The following is a 24,400-nucleotide window of genomic DNA, read 5'->3' as shown; positions in this document are numbered from 1 at the left end:
TCAAAGAGTTCCACTGGTGCCTCCAATCAAACCACAAGTTGTAGGATGTAGCCATGAGCATTAAATAAGTATCAAAGTGCTGTTGAGTGGGAGGTTAGATTCATTCTGTTCTTTTGTCTGCTTACCTAGTTCCTCTGTGTGAGCTCTTTCAGGGGGCAACTCTGGAATTAAAAGAGGCCTCTGCTGGAGAATCAATTTTCTGCTGTCAAACCTGAGATGACATTACTTCCAGAGGGAGACATATTTAGAAGGACTTTTTGAAGGACAACTCTTTGAATCTCTAAGCAATGCTGGTTGAGGGATTTTGATAATCCCCCAAACCATTTTTTAAGTTCTAGCTGGAGGAAAGGAAAATATAGCCAACTCCCCCTGAAAGGTATGGGGGAGGGGCTCAATATTAACAGGCAGGTTGTTATTGCCAGGTACTTGCACAGGGTTGAAAATTACTCCCTCTATCCATTATCACTCAAGCACCCTCAACTATTAAATACTCTTACAAAGTGTACACAGAAGCTTCCTCTAAGTAAGTGTGGAATGGATATATTTCATGCAACCATCTTATTCTTGGAAAGATCAAGCAACAATCTCTATCTATATCCTATTGTTTCTTCATGTATCATCATCTAGTACACTTCTGACTGATAATTCCAGAAGTGGCTCAACTATGGAAGAGTCTTGATATCAAAAATTTGATAGTTAATTTCAAAGAGCTGTCAAGGTGTAGTGATTTGAGCATTGGACTAGGACTCTGGAGATCAGGGTTTGACTTCTGCTTTAGCTTGTAAACTCACTGAGTGTTATTAAAGCAGTGGTTCCCAACCTTTGGGCCTCCAGGTGTTTTGGACTTCAGCTCCCACACTTCCTAACAGCTGGTAAGATGGCTGGGATTTCTGGGAGTTAATGTCCAAAACACCTGGAATCCCAAAGGTTGGGAACCACTGTCTTAAAGCAATCACACCCTCAGAGGGAGGCAAAGGCAAATCCATTTTGAAAAAAAATCATGTCTAGAAAACCCACTGATAGATTCTTCTTTGAGTCCTATCTTGAGTGAGTACAAATGCAATAGAGGAATTCTGTTAATCCTGAATTCTACTGCCCAGCCTATGGCCCCTTCTATACTAACATCTGAGCCAGATTGGAGCCTCCAATGGCCTAGGGGATTAAAGCCTTGTGACCTGAAGGTTGGGTTGCTGACCTGAAGGCTGCCAGGTTCGAATCCCACCCAAGGAGAGCGTGGATGAGCTCCTTCTATCAGCTCCAGCTCCATGCGGGGACATGATAGAAGCCTCCCACAAGGATGGTAAAACATCAAAAAACATCCGCAAAGTCCTTGCAGACGGCCAGTTCTTTCACTCCAGAAGCAACCCAGGTTGCTCCTGACACGAAAAAACAATCCAGATTGTCAAAGAGGTTCATCCACATTATCTGCTTTGAATTGTCTTATATGAGTCTAACTGCCATATAATCCAATTAAAAACAGATTATCTGGATTTTATGTGGCAGTGTAGAAGGAGCCTATGTTGAGTAAAAGTACACAGTGGAAACTCGGGTGTTGTGGAATAGCTGGACCTATGGTGAAACCCTATTGCAGATTTCTCTAACTTGACACTCTTCAGATGCATTGGACTACACCTCCCATCATGGATTGGGCTGATGGGATTTGCAGCCCGATAGTGAATACTAGACTGGGGAAAGGCATCTGATCTGGAGGGCTTGCCTGGAAAAGTCACTCAGTCATCCTTAGACTTTTATCCTCTGAGATGAAAACTCAGAAAGCTCATCAGAAGGAAGAGACTGTCAGTTTTTAGGAAGCAAAATTGTCTCCTCGGTCATCCAGCCCTGATTTTAGTGAGGGCCGAATAGAGAGCGGCCTAACCAGGAGCGCAACTATCTTTCCTTCTTACAAGTAGCCTATTGGGCACCCTTCTGGAGTGAAATTTGATATTCACACTCGCACAAAGGAAAACGAAGGGTAGATAGTGAGAGGTATTCCCCAGTAATGGCTATGCAACCCAGCGCCGGGACCAAGGGGACATCCCTAGTTTATGTAGGGTAATGAATGGAGGAGAAAGGAGGGGAGAAAGGGGGAGGAAAGGATGCCTTTCCTTTCCTTTTCCCTTCATGTGGGCTTACACGTTTAGGAGGGCCTCGCTCCATTTTGAACACATCAAAGGAAGGTGTAATCCAGTTTGAAGGTTTGTTCTCCTTACAGAGACAGTTCCCTAAACAAAGAGGATGAAACTCTTTCCATGTCCTCAACTTCCTCCAGGGATGTTTGTCAAATGCTGCCCAGAGCCTCCCCCACCTCGCCTCTCCATTCCGGCAACATCACAAATCTTTATAACCAAAAGCCACCCCTCCAAAGGGCCCCCATAAAACAGGGGGTCCTCCTGGCTGTTCTGGAGATGCTGGGACAACAGTCTGACAACCCTACCAGTACAGGACAAGACATCAATGAAGGTTCTCTAGAAACAGAGCAACAGAGTGAGAAGCAAGATAACTCCAGGAAGATGTCACAGGGTGGGGCAAATAAAAGATCAGGGCAGGAAACCATGGAATTCTATTTCTGCTCTAGGTTTTTTGGGTGGATTGGGCATGCCCCAATCACACTGTGGTTTTGAAACACAGTTGAGTTCACCCCTGCCTCATCACGAACTGTTAAGGATTCTCTTTCCTTCTCCTCTTTAGTCTAAGCCAGTTGAGACTTTTGGGTTGTTCTGGCTACTACTGAGGTAGAAAGCAAATAATCTCAGCAAGGCCTGTCCTGTAGTTTCTTCCTATGGAAAATGAGGGGAAAGCGTGCAGAAACACCACACTAGTCGTTTGAGAAGTTGATTTATTTGGGTAAAAGTTTATCTGAAAGAACCAACCTGGTGTTAGTGGTTTGAGAGTCAGACCAGGATTCTGAAAGGCCTAAAGTTGAATCCCCACTAGACCATGGAAATTTCATAAGAGCTTGGGCAGGTAACATTATCTCAGCCTTGATGCAGAGCCAACCTTAAGAAATGGGGGACACAAAGTGGAATCCAGGACATGCGAGTGTAAAGCCTTCTGACACGATAAATAGCCTTGAAGGAAGACTATTGGATATATATTGGTAAGAAAACCATGGGATAAGATTGCTACAAATCAGGTCGTCTTGCCAACAAAGAACTCAAACACTTTCTGGTAGGCAATGCCAAGGATCTCTTAGGCAGTGAATGTCCTGAGCTCCAAGTCCCACTGAAATCATCTGAGTAGACCTATATATGATACAGCTTTTATTGTGTGGGCCTCCTCAATGCCTTCCACCTGGAAATCAGTGCTCTCATAGTGAAAGATTCACCGCCAAGACTTTACCCTTGGAAGACAGTCTTACTTGGCCTATGATGCTATTATGTGGGGGCTTTCCTAGACATTCGCGGGAATTGCAGCCATTGAAAGAATTTAACAGACAGGGGTAAACGGAGGGCAGCACAAGCATCTATTAGATGATCACTACAACCCAATTTGACCTGGGTGGAAAATTCATTATTGAAGCTCAGTGCTTAGCATTTGCGACCAATATCTTTCCTTTGGACGGAGCAGTGTGCCAGGCGGGCAGGGAAAGATTTCTGTCAACCTCTGAAGGCAAGGCTGAAAGTGGGACACCTTTTCTCTTTTCCAACCACTGAAAGTCAGTCTCTCTTGGCCTAGCCGCAGCCCTCCCTCCTGGGGATCTTAAATTGCCCCACCTGCCAGCACCACCACAATTTGTTATATATACTCCAGCGTGCATACACTTTCCTCAGGCCCCCATCTTCCTCTCAATCACTCCCCTCCACCTTGAAAGTAACTCAGGTCGTTGGCAAGAGTGAAAAAGTCTCTCTCAAGGCGACGCCGAAGTGGAAGCCGAAACTTTTTGACCCGAGTTTCTGTTTAGAGGGAAGCCTTGCCCTCCTCATTTCCACACACCAAGGCGCGTCTCCAAAAACAACCCCCCCTCCAAAAGAACAACGCGCACATCCCGGCAATGTCAAGCATCAAAGGTTTGCAGAGAGGTCGAGAGAATGGAGCGATCTTTGCCAAACTGGTCAATCGGCTCTGGGTCCTTATCTCATCTCTTGTTCTTCCAACAAGCCCCCGAGCAAGGACTGAGATGTGACTTCCTGATAAGCACACTTCCCCCAAACGCAGACGCTTCGGGGGGTGGGTAGGAAAAGACTTCACAACCCCATACTTTCACCCCAAAGGGATTCCCACTCGCACAGCCCCAAAACAGGAGACCGCGTTAGGAAAGGGAGTGGGGGGGGGGGGGGGGAGAGAGAGAGATTGAAAAAAAAACAAGAAGAGGGAAATTAACTTACTGATCTCGCCTGGGATCCATTTGGGAAGCTGTCCCTTCCCCACCAGCAGCCTGAACCGTCGTAATCCGCACTAACTGCCTTGTCCCCCTGTCCCAGCATTAAACAGCTCCAGCAGCTGCGATGGTGGACAGTTAAGATTATATATGATGTAAATATATTGTGGGTATGTCAGCTCCCCCAAACCATAAAACTTAGTTTAATGACATCACGTGCTCACCGGGAGCCATTCACGGCTTTTGCTTTGGGCTATCCACATAAATAACCTTCAAAAGTTTTAAACTACTAAATTCACTTAGAAGCCATGGGTATTTCGGCTAATGTGCTCAAGGAACGTAAAGGCGGGGGGCTCAAAGAAATCCTGGATTACCAGCGAGCATTGTTATTGTTGTTGTTATTCTTTTTCTTTCCCCTCCCTCCGAATCTCCCCCCTTTAAAGCATGCACACACAGAGAGACTTTGCCCCCTTTTCCTTTCTTGTTTGGAGGCCTTTTAAAAGTCCCCCCTGTGTTGACACGGATGACAGTCAAAGGTAAGCGATGTTTCATTTCCTTCTCGGCTTTTTGCGAGGTTTCTTTAGGCAAAGGGGCTGAAAGGAGAGGAGGGGAGGGGAGGGGGGTGAGGAAAGGAGAAGAGGGAAGGAAGGAGGGGGGTCCTGAACAGCAAAAGTCAACGACAAGCCCAACAACCAAATATTAATCAGTCCTGAAAAATTACTTTTTGAAAAGACAGGGAAGAGGCCCAAATAGACCCACGTTGGTCGCTGGATAAAGGAATGATTAATCATAAGCCTGGATAGCCCTGCTGGTTCGCGTTAGGGTAATAGAAAGGTTTGGGTTATTGCGCATTTTAAAAAAGCGTCCTTCTTTCTCCTCTTTCCACCGCTCCTCCCTGCCAATCACACAAGAGTGCTTCTGATTTGGATAACCATAACCTGTCAAGCCCGATTATTATTTTTTGGTCGACTTCCGACTGAAAGGAAAGCAAATGCCAGGGTTTAAGAAACGAAGGGAAGAACTGAGTGGAGGAGAAGAGGGGCCCTTCCACACAGCCATATAATCCAGAGTATCAAGGCAGAATAACACACAATATCTGCTTTGAAGTGGGTTATCTGAGTCCACACTACCATCTGTCCCAGTTCAAAGCAGATATTGTGGGATTTTATTCAACTGTGTGGAAGGGGCTAAGGAAGGGTGGAAAGACTTTCAGACAGACTAGAATGAAACAGATGTAAACCCAACAACTCTTGGTGGAAATCACTTGCCCAGGTCTACCCAGTTTGCCTAGATGCAGAAGTAAATACTCCTCTTTCTCCGGAAGGGTTATCTTCAAAGGTTTTTAAAGCTATTTTGGACTTTAAATGAGCCTGTTATGACTCTTTCCTTGTATATTTGTTCTGGCAATCTAATGCGTGTTCTTCCCCTTGATATTTTCGAGTTGAGATCAGTGCAAAATGTAATCAAAGGACAAATGAAACAAGGAAGTCGCAGGCAGGAGAACTTTCAAGAGGATTAAGAAAGGGAGCAAGCGAAAAAATAATACAGTCGCCATCATAATGACAGTTATTATTTGATCTTCTGAAAGACTTCTGTCAATAAGGATACTCATACTAATGCGTTAATAAAGCACAGGATTAAAAAAGAACAACTGCAGTTCTCAAAAATCATAGAAGGTTGAGCAGTTGGCGGCTTAAAACGCTCCCAGAATCATTAAAAAGTAACTTTTGTTCCCAGATTCAGGAAATTGCTGCATTGTTTGAAAGGAGTAAAGGAAATCCTGTAAAGGTTTATTGAGCAATTGAGCCCTCTCCCTGCCACTTCTCAAGCATTTGTTTGTACTGTAAATAGTTCAGAAGACACATCAGGCGTGACCTCCGGTTTGTGGGAAAGAGAGAGAGAGAGAGAGAGAGAGAGGGAGAGGGAGGAGAACAAGGGAGAGATGTTCGAGTAAATAGTCAGGTGAAAAACGGACACATATGAAACACACACACACACACACACACACATACAATTCACATACACATACAATTCCCAAATCTCGGGAGACCTCTTGCTTTATCCCAATTCCAATGAAACTTCTACATCATCGGATACAACACCTCCACCACAAACAACAGCAACAAAGCCGCAGGCGCACACAGGGGAGGAAAGACTTCAGACATTCACCTCAAACACAGACAGTCCCCCGCTCCCAAAATAAAAACTTGGACGCCTTTTGTCTTTCCTAGCCCACCTCTGAGTATTCCTTGCCCAAGAAGCAACCCTATGAGGGAGCGGCTTGATAAACAATCCAAGTGAAAGTCTGATGCACCCCAACTGACTGGAGTGGAAGCCTAGCATTTCTCCTCCAGTCCCATCTTGGGATCCCATCTCTTGCCCACAGGATACTTTCACGCTCACTTTACGATCCTTTCACAAATTGTTCAGATCTTCCTTGCACATTTTCCACAACACCCCAAAACCAGACCCTTGAGAAGTTATCTGAGAGCAAAGAGAGAGCTGGTCCCATGGATTCGGTTCAACTGGATCTAGAAAGAATTAAAGTGGAGCATCTGGACTCCTAAGTTGTCCTAAGCGGGTAAGGAGGACGCAAAGAAAGATCTGAAAGGGAAACTACTTTCAATTCTGGAGGATTTCTGAAGAACCAAGGGTTACATTTGTGAAATTACTTGGACAAATCAAGAATAGTCCCAACAGTTTGGGCTAGGTAAAAGCTGGAGAAGAGAACAGTAATTCCGTAGGCATTATCTCACAATATTCCACAGCAGGAACTGGATACAGCTTCAAATCCAGCCCATAACCAACTTTTAAAATGATTTCCAGCAGAACCTGTGGCTATTTTTTTGTTCCCTGGTGAATGGTGATTGCTTTCAGCTTGTGCTCCAGGAAAGAAGTTTAAAACTTATTGGTCTGCATAGGTCCCTAACTTTCAATCTAGGGTAGGATCCATCCAAAGCAGGGTGTTTTGGTTGCCTCGGATTTGAGCTTCCTCCTCGTTGAAACCAATGGATGAATTTCAACCCTGTCATAGAAATCAATAGGACTCCGAAGTGTTTCAGTTTGGATGGATCCTGTCTCGAGTTTAGTGGAATCTTGCTCTTTTAAAAAAAAAACCAGACTCAGTTGGTATTTATGGAAACAGTCAAAGAGACGTTAGAGAGAAGCCAGGACTAGAGAAGTCACCTTGCAGAAGTTTTTCCTCTGTTGCTCGCACCCCAAACTTGGTCTTAGCTGGTGAAGTATCTTTAGCCTTTATTCAATATGACAAAATAGATATGTTCCATGGTCTTTCACATATGATATTACAACCAATAAATATATGCAATACAACATACGGGGAGAAGGAAGTGGGAGCGTGACTTCGAATGGACTACATGTAAACCATAAGTGTACAATCTGTATAAGAGTTCGGCCATTTCCCTCCCCTCGAAGCTACATTAGTTACGCAACAAATAAATACACAGAAATATTTTTAAGTCAAGAGAATTAGCACTGGTTTTTTTCCCCCTTTACCTCATCGCCCACCCACTTCCCAACAGTGTTTTAATATTTAGCACAACTTATCTCCCGGAGAGAGCTAAAGCATAGTCCATTCACTTTTCTTTCATATGCAAATAATACAAAAATAAGTCAATGGGAAGGAGGAGTTGAATAAGAAAATGAAACACCCCCCTCCCTATCCCAGGATAACACATTTCAGAGCGAGCATTTCTCCCCAATGTTTCAGGTTTAGTGCATCTACGAGCCTGCAAGATGTGAAAACTTGCAGTCCCCATCAAAAAGTAAACATGGTCTCTTAGCTAAGAAAGTGAATCCCAAGGAGTTAGCTGCATTTTACTGATACTAAGGCGCCCAGCTCCTTGAAAGGGCTTGCAAATAAGTGCTCACTATAGTAAGCACTTATTTGCACTGGATGTTCCTTCCAGGTCCTGCATATAGGATTGGGGCCTTAACACTTGGAAAAAGTCACAACTGAGCAGATTCCTTCCTTAACTGAGGGCTTCGGGGGTTTTTTTCCCATAAGCTTTTGAGTCTCACGATCATTCTCATATTTAAGGGCTTAATGCCTTAGCTAATTAAAAGACTGGTTCTGATATTTCCTCCCAATTTAGAGAAAGTGGGGGGAGGGGAGTTGAAGAAAACTCCAGAGAACTTTATATTGGGTTGCAGTGTGTTTTCCGGGCTGTATGGCCATGTTCCAGAAGTATTCTTCTGGACTTCTGGAACATGGCTATACAGCCCGGAAAACACACAACAACCCCGTGATCCCTTCGACAACTTTATGTTGAATTCTGCTAGGAGCTAAAGACCAGGGTCTGTTTGCATACTAATCGGAGAACGCCTTTGTCTGACAGATTTGCAAGAAGAAGAGGTTCAGTCCATTTTGCAACCCGCCCCTCCCGCGCCTTCCCTCTCCCCACTTCCCAAAGACAAAGTTTTCTCAAGGTAGGCTACCCCAAACACTCTGCTTCAAAGTAAAAGGACTCCCCCACACCCACTCCTGCTCCCCTCTTCTCAGCCTAAATTCAGGCGGTTCTACCTAGAGGGACTCTTTGCTTTTCAATTTGGAATCTTTCTTCCATTTCATCCTCCGGTTTTGAAACCATATTTTGATCTGCCTCTCATTCAGACAGAGGTTGTTGGCGATCTCTATGCGCCGCCGGCGGGTGAGATATCTGTTAAAATGGAACTCTTTCTCTAGTTCCAGAGTTTGGTAACGAGTGTAGCTGGTTCTGGAGCGTTTGCCATCTGCTTCTGGAATATAAAAGACAAGGGATAAAAAACCTAATAGTAGCAGCAGCAGCTGCAGCAGCTGCAGCAGATAATAATAATAATAATAATAATAATAATAATAATAATAATAATAATAATAATAATAATAATGACAACAGCAACAACATAGGTAAACAACAACTATTTTGAACTAAGGGGAAACAGAACAAAATATAGGAAAGTAACAGAACCTTTTTTCTTCTTACCCATACTTTATATATGCGTGTATCATGTATGTATCACACATATATATACAGATATAGATATACGCAGATATATATATATATATACACACACACACACGCAGATATATATATACACACCTATATATGCATATGTGCATATATACACACACATATGTACATATGTGCATATATATACATATGTGTATGTATATTAAAGTTTGAGTTCAAGCAAAGGTTAGTCACTAAAAAAGTAATTTCCACTTCAACCCTGAGAAAGTATATATAAAGAAGGGAAATTATATCAAATCTGCCATTTCCTAGGTTAGGAGAGAGGCAAAGTCATGGTTTCAGGGGAGGAAATGGAAAGGTCTAGAGGTGGGGAACGATTTTTTAAAAATCCCCAACACAAACCCCCAGCTCCTTCCTATTAAACCTTATGCGGATTTCCAAGTCTTTTCTCCCTCTTAAAAAATCTTTTTCCTTCTCCCCCACTCTCTCCCCCAAAAATGGAATATTGCCTTTATACCCGTTTTGTTTCTATGATCCAATTATGCCGTCATAAATTTGGGCGTCTATAGCCTCTAAGCCTTTTAGTGGACAGTTTTACGAGCAATTGATGCCTTAGTCGTAAAATTTACGACCCCAGGTTTTTTTTCCCCCTTATTATTTGCCCCGTATGGCCTATAAAACCCAGGCAAATCCTGTGAAACAAAATCGAGAAGGGAAAGTTTACCGTGGCTCATGTGTAGTTTGGTCATCCACGGATATATTTGCGGTGGCTGCTGTTGCTGCTGTTGCTGCTGCTGCTGGTGGTGATGGTGTTGGTGGTGTTGTTGGTGTTGGTGGTGCTGTGGCTGCTGCAGGGACTGCCCGCTTTGCTGGGCTGTTTGCACCGGCTCACTCTTGATTTCCCCACTGCTCTTAGATCTATCTTCCAACGGCGTGTTGGGGTTGTTGGGGTGGCTGTTGCTGCTGCTGCTGCTGTTCCCACCAGCTTTCTGACTGTAAATTCCTGGATTCAGAGAAGCCTGGTCGTCTCTGCCTAAAGTGTGCCCTGAAGATCCCATGACTGTACAAGAAGGTCGCTCGGGGTTAGGTCTGGGGGTTGAAGACATGTCCACACCGTTGAGAGAGTTGGAAGCCCCAGATGGAGGGAATGTAATGCTCAGATCCAGCCCACTGTAGCAATACCTGGATGGCTGAATCTCAGACACAGATCCATAATTCCCATAACTTTGCATGGAATACGCAGGAACATTTTGATTTTGCTTATAGAAGGAGTTGGCTACGTAGGAACTCATGTCAGGAATTATACTTCCCCCCCACCCCACCCCACAGTTTCTCTTTCTCTCTCTCTCTTTCCCTCTCCCTCTCTCACACCCCTTTGATTAGGCTTGATTTGTGGCCCTTTTGAAGTTCAGGGTTTTTTGTTCTCCAAAGTGCAGAATTTATAGGTGGGGATTCTTCTTTTCTTTATTCTATGTGCGCTGCCCAAATATGGGATGTTTAAATAGAATCACGTGACAGTGTTGGCCAGTCATAAATTTGGCTTGATGACCCCAGGAGGTTATTGATGGAAGCCCGTGAAACGTATGTGAAATGTTGGCATAACGGGGGAAGACAAGGCCCCACACTCCAAACACCGAGACAATGAGACTACAGCGTCACCTGGTGCTGAGTCGATGGTATGGCGCCTCTTAAAATACTACCCCTCTACTCACGCTCCAGGCTGGTGGGTGGGAAAGGAGGCGCACAGCCGCCCCTAAGGCCTCTCAGGGATGGAAGGAGAGCAAGACTAGGGCTGGTTTCCTGGCGGGGGGGGGGGATATCCCTTTGATGTAGGATGGTGTACAAGAAGGCCTCAGGCTTCATACACATGTAGTAATTTCCTCAAAGGTAGCATAGATAGCTCACTAAGCTCTTACTGAAATCTGGTTTTGTTGCACGTATGTGTGCAGATCAGCTCCACACAAGCTTCTTGGTAACACACAGGGCCTCTCTTCATGCATGCCTAAGCCTTGCATCCACATGGAACACAACTAAGGAACACTTCTAGTGCACTCAGTATAATAATTCATACACTCATGCACACTCTGATGTAAGTAAACATGGGATATTAAATATCTTTTTTAAAGCTCTGCATGTGTATCTCAGCTCATGTGTTTTGTGTACATTTATGCATGGACTGCTTTGTTGACATGCCATGGGACTGCTTTTATGTTGAGACACACTCAGCAGATGCTGTAGCATCTCCTCTTCTTTGCATATGTCTTTGTATACCTCCTGTGCAGTGTCTTTCAGAGCTGATATTGCTCTGTGTGTGTGTGTGTGTGTGCAGTGGAGGTTGTGAATCAGCTCAAGCTCCCCATAAATCACCCTTGTACCTCGGGTGAATGCATAAACATTCACCTTGCTTTTGATTCTGCCTATGTATATGTGTGTTTGAGTGTGGAGGCACGTGAGAAGCCTCTTTTTAAAGCCCCTGGAGCTTTCCAGCAGGTAAAAGTATGTACTAACTTCCACCTTCCTGGCTTATTGCAGTTTGCTTGTTGCAAACATGAAGCTGGTTCTGCGGGGGTTTCCTACAGAATAAATCCAGCTCTTCCTGAGTGTTAGAGGAATATAGCTGGGAACATAAGAAAACATGCCTTCTTTACTAAGGTTGTGGTTCTATACCCATTAAGTTTCATTGGACTCAATGGAACTTATTTCTACATGCAGATTATATCTATATCTATCTATCATCTATCTATCTATCTATCTATCTATCTATCTATCTATCTATATCTGCGTGTAGATACATATATACATATATATATGCAGATACATATACTGTATGTATGTGTGTATATATATATATATATATATATATATATATATATATATATATATGTAGGACTTATTTCTAGGTGGAGATATATATGTGTGTGTGATGATGAGGATGAGGATGATGATGATGTGTATACATGTAGCACAACATCATCATCACTTTTATAACTGGGTCAGAATAATACTTTATTTCTCTTCTCATTTGGTGGTTTAAATACTGCACGTCTTGTGCTTTTAAATCGGTGGACACCTTTTTAAAAACAAACAAACTATGTAATCTTTTTTGCTCCTGTTAGCATGCTTATTTTAAGGTTTAGATCTCTCAGGGTAGAGGGCCATTTACAAACCGGCTCAGAAATGTTAAATTACACAGAGACATACACACCATTTTCTTTCCGATCATATATATTTCGGTTTTAAAAATATGTGTGATCTCTCTAGTACTTGTTCAATGCTGTGGGGATGGCTGGGAATATTATTAAATCCTGGGAATGGGCTTGGGCACAATAGAAGGAGCGAATATCCTCGCCATGGGTTTCCAAGGACACTTTCGGGGCTTTTGTTTTACTCCAAGCCTTAAAGAGAAGGGAAGCCCCCTTGGAAAATATCTGTATTTAGAGACCAGGGCTTGGTTCCCTGACGTTTGCATCTGGCTCTCTGAGCTGAGCATCCATGTTAGTCCTGACCTAAAGCCGCAATCTCACATTATTGCACACATTACAGACTAGAGGCAGCTGCATTTTCCAAGGGTTTCTTGGCGTACATTTTTTAAAAAATCGTCACAACTCCCCTTTGAGACCTTTGTAACCTCGAAGTAAATTTAAGAAAAAGCTGTATGATCCTGATAACCTCAAAATAATTTCAATAGTTTCCAATTTTTATTATTATTTTTAGAAACTGACACGTGTATTCTGAACATATCACCTGACCTTAGGAAAACAAGAAATAAAGTAAGAATTAAAGCCCCCTGAGTCCCTCTGGGGGGAGAGGGTGGTCTAGAAATAAAGTATTATTCTTATTATTATAATAAAGTTTTTTTAAATCACCCGGATATGTGAAAAGATATATTTTGTGCAGTTTTCCCTATACTGTAGTGAGAAAAGAAAAAAGAAATGTCCCGAAACAATATCTCCTTTGTATGTGTGTCTGTGTGTGTACCTGTCTGTCTAGTGCAGGCAAGAATTTATTTTAAAAGAAAGATCCCCCCACATAAATAGCCAGGAGCAAATTCTTTCTACCACCACCCTGTTTTACTTTTGAGTAAACCTGGCGCGAATGATGCAGACAGAAGGCTGTTAGACAGAGAAAGGAACATACATCCACACGCTGTTGAGAAATGTCTTTTCTACATTTCAGAAATCAAGCCGCAAATTTTAAAAATAATATCCAGTTTTTATTAAATACTCAACCATAGTCCTCTGGACGTGACCTTTATACATGATGCTAGAGTGTTAACACAAGATTTATTTATTTTTAAATGTTGTTTCTCCTACTTGCTATAGAATTCCATTCACTTTTTATACTGTTTTGAAACATTACAGTGCTAAACATAAATATAAATACAGAGACCACAAATACAGCTAAAAATATTCACACAGGAACTGTCACAGTTTTGTAGTATGCATAATGACCCCCAGGTAGTGTTTTTTAAATACAATTAGTTCACTCTGGAAAATGCTATATTTAGGTAGACATAGCTTGGAGGTGAGGGAGGTGGGGGAGAGAGAAGGAAGGAAGGAAGGAAGGAAGGAAGGAAGGAAGGAAGGAAGGAAGGAAGGAAGGAAGGAAGGGGGTACAAACGGAAAGTCTTTTCATAGGAGAAGGCAATTCCAGTCTCTTTATCATCATCATCACCATCTCCATCATCGTCATTATCATGATTTGGGAAGTGAACCTCTTTTGACATGGCGGATCCTAGTATTCCTCCCCAAAGCTGCTCCTATAGGGTGCTCCAAGATTTCTCTCTTTTGGGGGGGGGGGGGGGGGGAGAGAGATAGGAGTGCTTAGGGATGTGGGATGGGGGGTGGAATGTGGGATGAGTGGGAGGAGGTTTGTGTCATTAAATATAGTCTTTATGCAGAGGTGGCTATTGCTGGGCTCCTCGGAAGCAAGGAGAAAGGGTGGGTGGGCTGAAGGGTTTGGGGTACCATTAGAAGGACATCCAAAGATGTTTGAAACCTGGCTAGGAAAAGAAGGGGGGATCAGTGCCCAAAAGTGGGGAAATGGGGGGAGGGGAGATGGAGGAAGAGGAACTCTACCCTTTCCACATTTTTTCTCCCCACCTCCCTTCTCCTCTGTCTCTCTCCTTTTAATATGTGGCCCAATGTATAAACTGTGCAGTGGTAACAGAACAAGGCAAAGGGAGGCTAGGAACACATTTTGGAAAGGGAGAGGTCAGAGGGAGAAGGGAAGAAAGGGGGAAACGTGTGTGTTGTTGGGGAGTGGAGGGTGGAAAGAGGCAGGGGAAAGGGCTGGCTCTGGGGCCGCCAGTGTTCGTTCATTCCTTTGGTTTTTCCTCCTCTGTTTCTTCTCGTTTCTCCTCCTTTGCGCCCAAGCTATCGGCGGCGGCTCCAGCGCCACCTCCCCCAGACAGGGTGGAACTCAAGTTGCTCTCTTTTTTCCATTTCATCCTCCTGTTTTGGAACCAGATCTTGATCTGGCGTTCCGTGAGGCAGAGCGCGTTGGCGATCTCGATCCGCCTCCGTCGCGTCAAGTAGCGGTTGAAATGGAACTCTTTCTCCAGCTCCAAGGTCTGGTAACGGGAGTAGATCTGGCGCCCCCGCCTCCGATCTGCCCCATAGCCGACCCCTATGGATTCGGAAAACACACAAACTAAAAAAGGTTAGCTACAGAGTTAGGGACGGGTTGGTTTCACAACAAATGCATGCAGACATACATAACAAGAAGGGGAAGGAAGGGGGAGACACCTCAATGAAATCCATCCACTTCCCCAAACCCCAGCCTCCATCTTCTCCCTTCATTGTCATACATCCCCCCTCCTCTTCTCGCAAACACAATCTAATTCTGCCCCTTCGTCTTTCTACCTCCATTAAAATCCCTCCATCACCACACGTGGAAAGGATTTCTGCTTGAAAGCCTGTTCTTTGCTTCTTTGCAAAGATTCAGGACGTGTTCTTTTAATTATTTCTGCAAACTTGGCTCAATTAGGGCACCCTAATTACATCTCCCTGCAATGTTGCTTTAATTACAAAGAATGCACACTCCTTCCATGTCTTAGGAAGTCAAAGCGACTTCATACATCCCAGTCTTCAAAATAAAATGCAGGCATCCCCAATTCACATTCCCTCCCCGCTTCATAAAAATAATAATATTCTTCCTCACCTCACAGGGAAAGAAAACGCCAATGCAATCAAGTCAAAATCAGGGGAAAGACCCAGCTTCTCTTTAGTATCCCTTCTATTTAACCCACCCCATCCTCCCTTTTTTTTCCAAGGGGGGTAAAAATCAGAGCTGATTGCACTTTATTATGGATCTGTTACACTCTCAAAGTCTTTTAATTAGAAAGAGCATAACAAGCCATATTTGCTTGCAACAACTTAACAAATAAAAGGCCTGTAGCGGCAACTGTGAGGAAGCTATATTATTGTTTTTATGGGGCCATAAAAAGTAGCAGAGCCTGTTCTGCTAGGGAGACGGTCGTAAAGATGGTTCAGTTTATTTAATTTATCTCTGCAAGCTGTAAAACTTACCACTGTGGGAGTTCATGCGCTGCATCCACGGGTATATCTGAATGCTAGTTTTCTGTTCCTGGGACGTGCTCCTGTTTTGGTCACTTGTAAAATCCTGTGCAATGGAAGTTTGTGTATTGTGTCCCATAGAATTTTGCCTGCAGCTAGAAAGCATGTCTTTTTCTTGATAAAAAGCGTTAGATCCGTAATCATAGGGTCCCCGACTGGAGCTAAACACAACATTATCTTGCGGTGAGTAGAAAGGAGATGAATAGATCCTGTTTTGAGCAACCGCTGCTCCATAAGTTGAAAAATGCCTTACTGGGTCATAGGCAGTGGAATTGAGCGCCACGTTGGGCAGCACCTCTTGACCACTGGTGAGGTGGCAAGAGAGCGACGGGTTTGTGAAATAGGAATTCATCGCTTCCCCCCTATACCTGGCTTGTATGATTTCTTTAATATTTATTTCTGTCTCCAGTTTGTAGTCTGAACTAGATTGTTATAGGGACGGCTCCACTCCAGGACAGACAAAATGACAAAGTCAGCTGACCCGTTGTGAGCCAATAGGAAGCTAGATGTCAAGACACGGAAAAATTGCTTTTGCTTGTGTTGATTCCCCAGTTGAAACTAAGTATGCATTGAAAGTAAGTCTTGAAATTCTAAATATAAGGAAGGGGTTTAGAAAGAAGAGGGGGGGAAATAGTAAGTATGGCTTGAAGAGGGGGGTTGGGAGGGGGGCTTGTGTTGAAAAAGGGAGGGGGGCAGGAAGAAAGAAGGAAAAGAGGAAAGAAAGAAAGAGATCCCTTTCTTAAAAATCACAGTCCAAATAAGCATTTACTTTAAAAAAATAAGAAAAGGAAGAAAAAGAGGGGGGAGTAAAGATTCTCTCAGAAAAGGAATCAGGCTATTTAGTTTTGAAAATGCTTGCTTAATATCTAACAACCAAATAGCTCAGAAATTATAGCTATAAATCTCAAGTGTGCATAAAATATTAAACCATAAATCCCCTTCCCTTCCACTAATTTATTGTTGGTCAATAAACGTGGAATCCAGTGCTTGTGTTCTTCCTAAGACAATCCTGGAAGCCAGGAAAAGGGAAGGAGGGTGACAGCTGGACAGAGACTTGTCTCTTTGAGTGGAATTTCAATATTCTGGAATCTGAAGAACTTTGCAGGCTCTCCAGACCTTTCTCCCCCACCCCGCCTTGCAATACAGAGTCCATTTTAAGTCATCTACTTCTAGTATAAGGAGACGTTTCCTTGTTGTGTTTTCAATGCGTTCATTGTAATTTTACTAGAAGTTGGAATTGCTAAAATAATGTTGACATTTGCAACGCCAACTGCCTCCCACGTTAACCCAGCACCAATTTTCCCTTTTGGAGTGGTGTTTGTTAGGAAGGCCGCCTCATGTTTACCTTTGTGGAAGTGAGGCGGGGGTGAGGTGGGGAGGAAAAAAATATTTATGGTTCCAGATAACTGTTGGTGATTAGAAAACTTCTCCTTTGAAATATTTAGTTAGATTGAAGTGTGGATTATATTCGCCTCCTCGGGTGGATTTGCACCGACACACTAATTGAAATGAAGACAGCTAATCTAATTTTAATTTCAATCCAGTGCCATAAATTGTTCCTTAAATGTAAAATATACCTGCTGATCTGTAAATAGAGGAAGGTTCCTTCATCATTCCATTGACTTGCTATTTAAAAATTCAATTAAGGGCTAGGAAATCCTGGCCTGATTTCCATGTACATGTTGGGAGTGGGTGGCTGCGGCTTTTGTTTAGTTATCTTAAAGGTCCAATTTGTGTGGAATGGCCCATAAAATGAAATCAGACACAAGCACCTAGAAAGCAAGCGTAGAATATTTCTCAGGACGAGTTCTCTTGGTGTCTCCATACTTTGCACATTTCTCTTGGGGGTGGAATCTCTTTGAAAGGTTTGGTGGAGAGAGTAAAATGGGGAGCACATCCCCCATGCCCCCCTACTCCAACAGGAACCCAGATGCCCAGAGATTTTATGATCTTTTTCCTCTGTGCAACAAAGCAAAGTAATCAATGGTAGTAATAAAGCCATAAACGAGACTACAACTGACAAAAAAAGGCCTGAAGTATTCATCTTGTGTAACCTTAAGCATTCCATGAATATCAGTATAAAGAGAGAAAAAGTTGTGTTTGTGTTTTAAAGGGAAAGGGAAAAAAGGGGGGAAGGCGTCAGGAAACATAAGATAGCACGAGAGTGTGTAGTTTGTTAAATATCTTCCCAGATGTGTCTCTCCCCATTCAATGTGTACACATGCCCTTCCATAGTTAACATCCAAACTTTTGCACATATAAGGCTAGTACACATGTCATGAAGGATTAGAGCCTAAAATGCTGGATCTAATCTTTACCTTGATTTTTTTTCCCTTTCTGATTTACTTGGCACATTGTGTTTTGGGGAGTCCATAGCAAAAATACACAGACACTGAGAGGAAATGGCTGTATATGTATGTGTGTGTTTGTGTGTATGGGAAGAAAGACCAAAAAGTTAACCCTCCCCCGCTTAACACACTTGGAGATATGCATAACAATACACCTATGTTCCTTTACGTGTAGGAAGATAGTTAGAACAGAAGATAACCAAATAGACAAAGAGGCGGGAAGCTCATTTAAATTTGAATTACTCGGAAAAAGTAGTAGTGATACTGCCTGCGAAGCTATAGGTATATGTGTAAGTGAATGAATGAATTAATGAATGGATGAATACATGTATGTGTGCTTGTATATGTCTATATTATACAGGTTTCTATGCACAATATATGTGAAAAGAAAAAAGTGATCTCTTTCTGTCTTTTTGTACTTCAAGGAAAGTTCGAATTTATCTGATGACCCCTCCTCCCAAGATAGTTTTGTGTTTCTGTTTAGACTGCATTAAAATGGAATATTCCATTTTTTTAAATCTTGTCAGAAGCGAACCGAGGGTACAGTTGTAATGTATTTTGAAACCCAAATAAAGTTAAGAACTTGACATTATAGTAAATGTCCTTTGACCAGTAACTAGCCATTTGGAGTCTTCTGGTGTTGCTATAAGAAGGTCCTCCATTGTGCATGTGGCAGGGCGACTTGCAGCATGCAACCAAACAAACAAATATTCCAGTGCAAATGTGGAGTGCAGCAATAGTGACAGAATTTCACATCTCTTTTCCTCTCTGGCAGGTTTTAATTTCCTTACATTGGGATTTTTTTTTCTTTGTAAAATTATAATAATCCACATCTCAGAATTATTAAAATTTCTGATAATATGCCATTACAAATAAGAAAAGTTAGCCTGGGAAGGTGAGGAGAATGAGAGGGTCTCAGGAGTTGTTGTGAAGAGACCCGAATAAGTACCAAGAGACTCTTCTGGAAACAGAAGAGAAGACCTCAAAATGTGGCGGAGTTGTAGGGATGATAAAACAGCTGGCGCAAAAGCAACTTAGCACAGAACTCAGAACCTTTCTGAACATTTGGTGGGATGGGAAAGGAAGAAGCCAAGGTAGCTACACTCCACCCTCAGCATTCAAGTGTAATATTTTGGTTGCAATCCATATCTCATGTCCTTGACATTTACATATATCTGTGCATATGAGTATGCGTGTATATCATTAAGATTTCGAGAATTAACTGTGGCCAAAGGAGGATACTCTTCTCCGCTTCTCTCTCCTGCCAACATGGACAGGGGAAATGTATAGCACTCCGTTTCTGCTTAAATTGGTCTGCAAACAATTATGTAAACTCATAGCAGAAGCAAGAACAGATGTTTTATTAAAACTGCTCCACCAGCAGTGGAAATATGCGCAAGTCTTGGAGTCGTTCTTGAGGAGCAGTTGGGTCTTTCTCTCCCAGGCCCAACCCCCTCCTTGCCCCCTGGAGTTAAAGAGCCCACAGAAAGCTGCAATAACATACCCTGGACTCATAAACAGTCTCCCCCTCTTTTGGCGTTGTTACCCCCGATTTCAGCCCCACGCGGATGTTCAGGGAGAGAGAGGAGAGAGGAGAATAATATCCTCTTTTCCTCTCAGCTGTAATTAGCGAATTGATGAACTGATTTGGAAGAAAGCTTCAAAAATGCACACTCAACACATGTGTTTTCTATCCCCACTAATTGCTAGGAGGAAACAAGACTTATCATAGATCTCCCCCCCCCCCTTCCCCCCCTCCGGTCTTGCAGCGGCAGTAAAAAGGCTGTCAGGAAGCTTCTGAGTTTTGTTGTGTTGATCTGGGATGCAAATGCAGGCGTTTGTTGTTGCTTCGTCTGCTTCCAGGGAGAAAGGTGTTTTGTTCGAGGCTCATAATAACCAGGCGCTGCGTTGCTGCGACCCAAGGGCAGACCCCACCCTCCTTTTTTCCCCACTCCCCTCCCCCCGAAAAAGCCCCCAAACCCTTCACAAATTCTCACCCCGTCTGTTGCCTAGGTGTAGAAAACTGCTTATTCATAAAAAAAAGGCAGGTTGTGTCTGGTTGGCTTTGGAGATGCCTCCCGCGTTGCCCCTGGGTCAAATGCGTTTGTTTACTGCCCATGTGCTGGGCCAGCCTGCATTTCTACTGTGGAAAAAGTTTCGCATTATTCATGGAGAGATTGATAAGGACGACTCCACCCTCGGACCCCCCTCCTTTTCTTTTTCTTTTTTTCAGGCGGCGGCGCGCGCACCCATCCAGCCCGTTGGCAACACGCGCTCCTTCCTATCTATCTCGGTGTGGAATCCCTTCCTGTCTGCCTCCTCGAGGCACCCATTCGTGTGTAATTTATAGGTCGGGAATTAGCATGGCAGCGGTGTACATGTGTTCAACATATAATGCAACATGCAGAAATGCTTTCTTGTGAAGTGTGTTTATATATATATATATATATATATATATATATATATATATATATATATATATATATATATATATAAAATCATATGCATACGTTTCCAAAGAAGTAAGACAGTCCTCCTTGATGATTCACTTTCCCTGCAAACAAAAGCTGACCTGAGCAAACTTCTGTGAGTGCAAACAGAAAGGAGACAAGGCAAACCGTCCCAGAAATAAGAGAAGCCCATAAGTGAGGTCATCAAACGGGACACATATTTTGTAATGGGTTCCAGGCAAATGCACGTGGCACACCTCATTTCAGCTGATCTCACCTTATATATGTTCTCCTGGCCTTTTGGGGGGAGGTGACTTTTTATTACTTGGAGGGTTTCCCGCCTTGCAATTTATTCCTTGAGAGCGCTCTGCTCCTTAAAGAAACAACAATAACAACAATGGGTTGCTGTGAGTTTTCTGGACTGTATGGCTAAGTTCCAGAAGCATTCTCTCCTGAGGTTTTGCCCACATCTATGAGGTTGTGAGGTCTGTTGTAAATTAGGCAAGTGGGGTTTATATATCTGTGGAATGTCCAGGGTGGGAGAAAGAAGTCTTGTCTGCCATACAACCCGGAAAACTCACAGCAACCCAGTGATTCCGGCTATGAAAGCCTTCGACAACACAGTAACAATAATAATCTAAAGATGCCAGCCACAGACGCAGGCGAAACCTTTTACAATACAAGAATACTAATAAAAGATGCAACTCAACCAATAAGGCACATGAAACGCCACAGGCCAACTGCTCCTGGCGCATAGTTTTGAACTGTTTTGATCTGCTCTTGTTATTACAGTCATGACTGTATATTTGACCTGCGCTTTTAAGTTTCGCTCCCTTCCTTTCTGCCCGGACAGCCCTTAAACTTTATTCCAAGATCCTTGAAAAAACTGAAACACCTTATTGTTATGCAGGATATACAGAAATGGAATTAACAACGCTCAGAGCAGAGTCTTGGCCCTTCCACACAGCCATATAACCCAGAATATCAGGGCAGAAAATCCCACATATCTGCTTTGAACTCGGTTATCGGAGTTCACACTGCCACATATTCCAGTTCAAAGCAGATAATTTGGGATTTTATTCAGCTGTGTGGAAGGGTCCTCTGGCATTTTAATTTTTCACTCTTCAATTTATTTTTTAAAATTGGCCCTCCTAATAAACTTTTCTTTCCTGTCCCTCTCCCACAAAATTCCAGGCTTGGGCCTGCAATATCCCTCAATGTAAAGCAACCAAACCAAAACAAGACCATTTCCAAAAGGGCTAGAGACGGTGAATCTCTCTTCCTGCGAGGAGAAACCTTGGGTTTGTTTGGAGTTGTTTTGATCCGGTTCCATGACTACCGAGAAAACCAGTCTATAACTTTCTGCTTTCAGTGACTTTCGGCCATATCCTTCTCTCTGCTGGTTCTTCCACTCTGTTCTTGGGCCAAATACACGCTGATGTAGACCGCGCGGATCCCCCCTTTTTGTGTGGAAAATATCGGGGACCACTGCAATGTACATTGCGGAGAAATCTCTTTTTCTGATTCTCCACAAGTTAAAACATGGATATTGAAAAAAATTGTATTCAAAAGCATTCCTGGGAGGAATCGCCAATGGTTTAAAACGGGGCTATTTCGGAACAGAAATTTGGGATTTGGGAAGGCAATAATCAAAACACCATAGGCTTTGTGAGGGATGGCAAGTCTGGGAATTGTCGAAACACAGCTAGTTCTGAGATTGATTAAACTGGATATGTGGTTTGAGGGTAGGAGAACATTTTTAAAAAAAAAAAAAAAATTAAGGATTTTCAACTAAAGGTAATTCAGTCCCTGTCTGGCATTTAGAAATTTAAACATAATTTTATGTTTTCATGTCTAAATGTTGTCTATATCTTACGTTTTAATAGTTTTATTGTTTTAATGCATAGTTATGTGTTTATTGTTTAGATATATGATTTGGTTTACATGTATGTTTGGCATTGAATTTTGCCATTATTACCGCTTTGAGTACCCCCCCAGGGGTGAGGAAAACGGTATATACATACAGTAAACAAATAAATAATAATACATTTGTGTCAAAAGCCCCTCTTCCTAGTCCAGATATTGGCGTGCCTCGAATGGTTTTTTACCTTACCCTGTGTGTTGACATGCGTTTCTTTATCTGTCGCTTTCTCTTTTATTCTAGGTTTCTGGGATTGCCTCCTTTCAAAAATTGGCGACCTTCAGGATTGAGGTGCGGAGTTTCACGAGGAGCAAGGATACCCCCTTTTTAAACCTTGCTCGTTTATAAAAGACATTTCTTCTGAAGCAACAACTCTGGATGGGAAATGTTTGGGGCTCGATGGGTCCCTGGAACCAGACAGTCTACCTGAATGTATTTAGCCTGCTGTCGTTGTTGCGAGCATCATTATCAATGGGATATACTTGGACACATACACACAAATTGTATGTATCTGTGTTTTACTGGTCGACTTAAAACTTCTCTGCCTCCCGCTCGGCTCCTGTGCAATGTCTGCTGTCTCTCAATAGCTTGCCCAACTTTGCAAACTTCACCAGGGGATGTTCAGTTTAGAGAACTTTATGGGTGACTTGGATGGCTCCTGTTCTTTATTTCTTTTTTTATGGCACGGAAATGTTCCCTACAATGGTCGCCCTCCTTCCTTTTGACATTCAAGGGAGCTGACGTCACACCCACCGAGTTGTCATGGAGAACGGCAACCGGCTTAAAATTATAAAGCGTGATATTATGGCCGCAACATAAAATAGGGGATATAAGCAAACGACGCACGCCCGCCAGCCGATTAAACAAAGAAGAATACGATTTTAATACGTTCTTCGGGAAGAATAATTCAGCGATGAGAAATGGTTGTCATTATCTACTAGTTCTTATTTGATTTTATTGTTTGCACATGGGGGCGAGGGAGGAGGGGGGAAAAATTAATCTCAGGACTCCAGGAAAACGCGGAGGGGGTTGAGAAAAAGAAGAAAGAGGAGCAGGAGGAGGAGGGAAAGGGGGAAGGCGAAGTTGGGAGAGGAGAAGAAACAATAAGTTATGGCCTAACATTAGTGGCTTTAATGAGGTGTGTTTTTAAAAGGGGTGTCGACTGAATTAAACTATGTTTGAAGAGGCAATTCCTTTTCGATTTGCGCAGACTTTAATGGAGGAGCAATTGGCAATTTCATATTTTAGGATCTCTTTAAATACAGGCGTTATTTTTGTTTTGCTGAAAAGGTGTGGCTGAATGGTGGAGGGTTTGGGTGTCTATGGAAAAAAGCAGAAGCACCTTTCCCAGTGTTGCTGTGAGTTTTCCGGGCTGTATGGCCATGTTCCAGAAGTTTCACCTACATTTATGGCAAGCATCCTCAGCAGTTCTGAGGTCTGTTGGAAACATGTTAAGTGGGGTTTATATATCCGTGAAAGGAGAAAACTCTTTTCTATTGGAGGCAAGTGTTAATGTAGCAATTGGCCACCTTGGTTAGCATAGAAAGGTCTTGCACTTTTAAGGACTGGCTGCTTACTATCTGGGGGATCCTTTGTTAGGAGGTGTTAGCTGGCCCTGATTGTTTCCTGTCTGGAATTCCCCTGTTTTCGGAGTGTTGTTCTTTATTATAGTGGCATAGTATAGTGGTATAGTACAATATAGTATTATATAATACTAATATTGTGCTATGCTAATAATATAATATATTGTATGTACATATAATATTGATCATAATATAATAATACACTATAATACTAATACAATATAATATAATA

The 24,400-nt window shown here is 42.8% G+C and overlaps 4 protein-coding genes and 1 long non-coding RNA gene across 9 annotated transcripts in view; 1 reads left to right on the top strand and 4 right to left on the bottom strand.

Moving 5' to 3' along the window:
* LOC100551789 (homeobox protein Hox-D3) overlaps positions 1–4,432 on the bottom strand; it is a 107,159-nt gene extending 102,727 nt beyond the window's left edge. Inside the window, exon 1 of the mRNA XM_008103637.3 lies at positions 4,326–4,432. The gene's annotated coding sequence lies outside the window, so the exon portion shown is untranslated. The remainder of the gene's footprint in view (positions 1–4,325) is intronic.
* hoxc10 (homeobox C10) overlaps positions 1–24,400 on the bottom strand; it is a 219,035-nt gene that overhangs the window by 145,595 nt on the left and 49,040 nt on the right. Inside the window, exon 4 of one of the 4 annotated variants that reach the window (XM_062971626.1) lies at positions 14,809–14,916. The exons of the other annotated variants lie outside the window; for them this stretch is intronic. The gene's annotated coding sequence lies outside the window, so the exon portion shown is untranslated. Of the gene's footprint in view, positions 1–14,808; positions 14,917–24,400 lie in introns of those variants that run through there. 4 annotated transcript variants of the gene reach the window in all.
* LOC134296510 (uncharacterized) lies at positions 4,769–23,139 on the top strand. The gene is made up of 2 exons (XR_010003291.1): positions 4,769–4,854; positions 22,829–23,139. It is a non-coding gene; the product is annotated as an uncharacterized LOC134296510 (long non-coding RNA).
* hoxc5 (homeobox C5) lies at positions 7,554–11,985 on the bottom strand. Its single transcript, XM_008103632.3, has 2 exons — positions 10,013–11,985; positions 7,554–9,076 (listed from the first exon to the last, which is right to left on the bottom strand). Exons 1-2 carry the CDS (start codon positions 10,578–10,580, stop codon positions 8,862–8,864), a joined length of 783 nt encoding a protein of 260 aa, XP_008101839.2. The 5' UTR covers positions 10,581–11,985; the 3' UTR covers positions 7,554–8,861.
* On the bottom strand, positions 14,090–20,659 carry hoxc6 (homeobox C6). Of its 2 annotated transcripts, none has more exons than XM_008103631.3 (2): positions 15,819–20,659; positions 14,090–14,940 (listed from the first exon to the last, which is right to left on the bottom strand). In XM_008103631.3, the coding sequence occupies exons 1-2, from the start codon at positions 16,216–16,218 to the stop codon at positions 14,606–14,608; spliced, it is 735 nt and encodes a 244-aa protein (XP_008101838.1). In that variant the 5' UTR covers positions 16,219–20,659; the 3' UTR covers positions 14,090–14,605. The 2 variants fall into 2 exon arrangements, with proteins under 2 accessions (XP_008101838.1, XP_003216724.1); XM_003216676.4 differs by having other exon boundaries at positions 14,090–14,916.

The sequence above is a fragment of the Anolis carolinensis genome, chromosome 2, assembly GCF_035594765.1.
Source record: "Anolis carolinensis isolate JA03-04 chromosome 2, rAnoCar3.1.pri, whole genome shotgun sequence".
Taxonomy (NCBI): domain Eukaryota; kingdom Metazoa; phylum Chordata; class Lepidosauria; order Squamata; family Dactyloidae; genus Anolis; species Anolis carolinensis.
This window is presented reverse-complemented; position numbering and strand designations above follow the sequence as displayed.

Coding starts and splice junctions, on each gene's coding strand:
- hoxc5 (XM_008103632.3), bottom strand. CDS start 10,580: ATGAGTTCCTACGTAGCCAACTCCTTCTATAAGCAAAATCAAAATGTT. Junction 9,077..10,012: donor CAAACTACACATGAGCCACG/GTAAACTTTCCC, acceptor TTTATATTCCAG/AAGCAGATGGCAAACGCTCC.
- hoxc6 (XM_008103631.3), bottom strand. CDS start 16,218: ATGAATTCCTATTTCACAAACCCGTCGCTCTCTTGCCACCTCACCAGT. Junction 14,941..15,818: donor GCGCATGAACTCCCACAGTG/GTAAGTTTTACA, acceptor AACCTTTTTTAG/TTTGTGTGTTTTCCGAATCC.